General features: G+C 38.1%; 1 protein-coding gene across 1 annotated transcript in view; it reads left to right on the top strand.

Moving 5' to 3' along the window:
* Positions 1-4,974, top strand: part of LOC106869288 (choline kinase alpha) — a 53,642-nt gene that overhangs the window by 31,823 nt on the left and 16,845 nt on the right. Inside the window, exons 2-3 of the mRNA XM_052971914.1 lie at positions 1,142-1,370; positions 4,179-4,312. Of these exons, the coding sequence (XP_052827874.1) occupies positions 1,142-1,370; positions 4,179-4,312 (363 nt within the window). The remainder of the gene's footprint in view (positions 1-1,141; positions 1,371-4,178; positions 4,313-4,974) is intronic.

The raw sequence follows: 4,974 nt of genomic DNA, 5'->3' as shown, positions 1-4,974 counted from the left end.
TGGAAAGCGGACGATAAACGATGATGATGATGATAAATTAAGTATTGAATAATGTGACCTATACACAAGAAAATATTGGGTCATCCCATAAATAATTCGTTTTTTTCATACTTTTTTTATTTTTCAAAGTTATGATAAAGTTCTTTCATTAGAAGAAATACTTAGAAAGATTAGCTTTTGTAACTAAACTCGGAATTTTTTCAAATCAAATTATTTTTCCAACCCTAAAACTACATCATTTCTTTTTCTTGTTTGACACCTTTTTTTTTTTTATTTCCCATATAATTATTTTTCCTGTTGCCAATCACTCAACCATAAAATAGGAAAAGGAAATAATTAAAGACTGGTGTTACTATATTTGGGGATCTTCTGTATGTAATTAGACAGTTATGAGGTTGATGACCTATTTAATGTTAAGTTTTACATTGCCACTGTTTCTGTCTATGTGTGTGTGTCTGCGTAACCTTGGGTTGACCCAAGTATTGTGAGGAAAACTACCAAATAAATTGTATCTGTAATTCAAGTCCAATCTTGTCACAGAATGCATTACTCTCATTTTGCTTGAAGATTGTGTTAAGAGTACATGTGTCTGTGGAATACTCAGTCATTTGCTTGTTCAAGTCAATGTACAGGCTGCTCATTTGATCAAACGACATAGGTCCAGGCATGGCTGTGTAGTTAAGAAGCTCATTTTGCATCCACAGGATTTCAGGTTCACTCCTACTGCACAGCACCTTGGGCAAGTGTCTTCTACTATAGCCCCAGGCCAACCAATGTCTTGTGAGTGAATTTGACCGATAGAAACTGAGTCGAAGCCTGTCATATGTGTGTGTGTCTTTTACTTGTTTGTCTTCAGACTGTGGTCATGCTGGGGCTATAGTAGAAGACACTTGCTGAAGGTACCAGTTTTTTTTTCTTTTTTTTTTTGTGGGTTGGGATATCAATACATGTTTGTCATCAAACTACAATACACGTGGGCTGTTTATGAAGATAAGTAATGTGATGCAACTGGTAAGTGCAGATATGCCTGGCAAATATTGATTAAACGGCTCCCTGCTGTGTTTATTTTATATCCTGTCAAAGTGTTTATATAGCAAATGTATGTTTAATAATTCCTTGTATTTCTATATATTTTTTGCAGTGGTGGACTGACCAATTATCTGTATATTTGTTCTCTTCCAAATGAAATTCCAGTATTGAGGCCAGATGAACCACGTAAAGTACTACTACGAGTATATGGACACATTGCGAAGACAAGTGCTGGCTTTGTTGTGAGAAACTCTGTAATATTTGCTATTCTTTCAGAAAAGTGTCTTGGCCCCAAATTGTTTGGTGCCTTCCCAGATGGAAGGCTTGAAGAATACATTCCTGTAAGGATGATTTGGGTTTATTTACATTTTTACTTGTTCTTGCTTGTATTTTTGCCATGTTGGCATCAGTGAAATTTTATTTTGAAAATTTGAATTTTATCTAAGTAACTGTTTATTTTACATATGGATACCTTTTCTGTTTCTAACAGCCATTCAACCATGTAGTTAGAATGGATTTTATACATTTTAACCTAGGTTAACTTACACAACCGTGAAGGCGCAATGGCCCAGTGGTTAGGGCAGCAGACTCGTGGTCATAGGATCACGGTTTCGATTCCCAGACCGGGCGTTGTGAGTGTTTATTGAGCGAAAACACCTAAAGTTCCACGAGGCTCCGGCAGGGGATGGTGACGAACCCTGCTGTATTCTTTCACCACAACTTTCTTTCACTCTTACTTCCTGTTTCTGTTGTACCTGTATTTCAAAGGGTCAGCCTTGTCACACTGTGTCACACTGAATATCCCTGAGAACTACGTTAATGGTACACGTGTTTGTGGAGTGTTCAGCCACTAGCACGTTAATTTCATGAGCAGGCTGTTCCATTGATTGGATCAACTGGAACCCTCGACGTCATAAGCGACGGAGTGCCAACAACAATCTTACACAACCACAGTAAGGTACTTTGCATTCAACTTGTGACTATGTAATCACTAGACCAGCAACTTACCCCAAAAGCTACCATGAATCTGCTTCTGTTCATTCATTCTGAGTGGTTGGCGTTAGGAAGGGCATCCAGCTGTAGAAACTCTGCCAAATCAGACTGGAGCCTGGTGTAGCCATCCGGTTTCACCAGTCCTCAGTCAAATCGTCCAACCCATGCTAGCATGGAAAGCGGACGTTAAACGATGATGATGATGATGATGATTTATATGTATTATAATTAGTACAGATAGTAAAGGCTAATACCATAGATTTCTAAGATTACAGTTCTGTAATTGGGTTGGCGAGTATTTGATTGATTAAGTCCAGTTTTGGTTTAATTCAGTGGTTTTTCAACTGGAGTCCATATGACACCTGGGGATCTATGTAAGACTTTTGAGGGTTAGTGCAGGCAAAATAGTAAATTGTGGATCCACAGCAGTATTGTAAGGGTCTATGAGAAAATGTTACTTTGGATGTATTTATTACAAGAAACAGTTCTTTCTCTAATGTGTGAAAAACAAAACTAATTTTGAGAGAAGTATCTATAAAAGTAGTTTTTAAACATCGACTGGCTATGGAGGTCCATCAGAATAGAATAGTAATCAAAGGGGTCAAATAGATAAAAAGAAATGGTTGAGAACCACTTGTTTAATTGAAGCTTAATTTGAATTAATGTGGCGCAATGGTTTATGCTCCCCATCTGGGTTCAGGTTTGAAGTAGAAAAATGATTTACTATCAATTTAAGTATATGACCCACACCTACTTCCTCCACCCTCCCCCTCCAACTCATATTCATAATAGACTATAACTCTGCTGTGTTCACTTCTCACTACATTTCTTTTTATCATCATCATCATCATCATCGTTTAACGTCCGCTTTCCATGCTAGCATGGGTTGGACGATTTGACTGAGGACTGGTGAAACTGGATGGCCACACCAGGCTCCAATCTGATTTGGCAGAGTTTCTACAGCTGGATGCCCTTCCTAACGCCAACCACTCAGAGTGTAGTGGGTGCTTTTACGTGTCACCCACACGAAGGCCAGTCAGGCGGTACTGGCAACGGCCATGCTCAAAATGGTGTATTTCATGTGCCACCGGCACAAGAGCCAGTCCAGGGGCACTGGCAACGATCTTGCTCAAAAATCCTACGAAGGCCAGTCAGGCGGTACTGGCAACGGCCACTCGCAAAATGATGTATTTTATGTGCTTTTTTATGTTATGTTATGTTATGTCCCCATGTCTATCATTTACCACTCTCCCTCACACTCTGACAAACTTGTTTACATACAAATGCCACTTGTGTTCACATTCCTGTAACTTAAGGGTGTACCCTGACACATCTTTACCGCCATTTGCTTTCTTTTCCAACAAGACACCTGTTCCTGTCTTTCTGTCATACTCGAGCCTCTTGTCACCTGGTATAAAGCCACTGCCCTCAATACTACTCTCTCCATAAGTTGAGTGGTGTTGTCATGTGAGTACTTGGTGACCTGGCCAATGATGGTGCCACATAAAATGCACTCAGTTCACTCTGTAAAGTGGAGGTGTGTATTGGAGCTGTGACCTTTCAATGTGGAGAAATAGCAGTTCGATCTAGAGAGGCTCTCTGATTTTCAAGCTATGCACCCTGTTGAGTAACATGACCAAAGTGATCCTTTGAAAGAACCCCATTTTGGCTGCTTGTATTTGTGACCAAACTCTTTCGATCATTACCCATCATTCATGACCATAGGTGAGGATCGACATGAAATTCAAATTGAAGACAGCAAGTTTGGCCTTTTTACCGACCACTCCTCATCTGAGGAATGACCACTGGTGTATTACTGTACCAGCACCTGCAATTCTAACATCCAATTTCCCCTTCTGCCTCCCATCACTCATGAACACAGCCCCAAGATACTTAAATTATAGTCAATGTCCTAAAGTGGAAGCTTCATAAATGATGAAACAAAATTTCAACTAGTAAAAACTTTTATCTTAGTTTTATGTAAGAACCTTGTATTAAGTTCTATTATTTCAAATACCAGCTGAATATGCTGGTTAATTATAACCAACTCCAAATGTTTAATTTTGAAAAAAATTAATTGAATTACGTAATTAGTCTGTTGTTGTTAAGAACAATATGAATATATGGCTATGCTTGGAATTTTTCAATTTTTGTAGGCTCGTTGTCTTTCAAGAACTGATCTTCTGAATCCAGTAATATTTAAAGGTATTGCAACAAAATTGGGGTATTTTCACACTTTGGAAATGCCTTTATGTAAGCGACCCAAATGGTTACATGATGTCATGTACCGGTAAGTTTATACACTTATTGCCTTGTGTGTTTTAATAATTATATAATTATTTCTTTAAAAAATATTTTGAATATTTTGCATATATTTTATTCATTCAAAACTAATGATTAAATCCATCATTGTTCTGAGATTCTTGTTGTATGTCCTTATGCAAACAGAATACTTAGTATCAAGAGAATGAAACTTTGACTTCAAATGAACTATTACATTTATTGAGTACATTTTTCTGCTATTGTATATCCATACTTGTGTGTGTGTGTGTGTGTGTGTATTTATTTATAGCTCTCTCTGTCTCCGTCTCTCTCTCTCTCTCTACACACACATAATCATTATTTAACATCCATTTTCCATATTGACATGGTTTGGACCTTTTGAGAGGAGCTAGCAAGCTAGATCAATGTGCTAAACTCCAGTGTCTACTTTGGCATGGTTTTTATGGCTGGATGCCCTTCGTATACACACCTGCATGTGCACACACATGCAACAGGCATCCACACAGTTTCCATCTACCAAATTCACTCACAAGTCATTGGTCAACACTCAACCAAAGTACTATGCAGTAAGACTGAACCCAACACCACATGGTTGCAAAGTGAGCTTCTTAGCCACATAGCCATGCATCTACCTGTATCCTATATATATATATATATATATATATATAT

This window comes from Octopus bimaculoides, chromosome 11, assembly GCF_001194135.2.
Source record: "Octopus bimaculoides isolate UCB-OBI-ISO-001 chromosome 11, ASM119413v2, whole genome shotgun sequence".
In the NCBI taxonomy this organism is placed as follows: Eukaryota; Metazoa; Mollusca; class Cephalopoda; order Octopoda; family Octopodidae; genus Octopus; species Octopus bimaculoides.
Note: the sequence above shows the minus strand (reverse complement) of the source record. Positions and strands in the feature narration are given on the sequence as shown.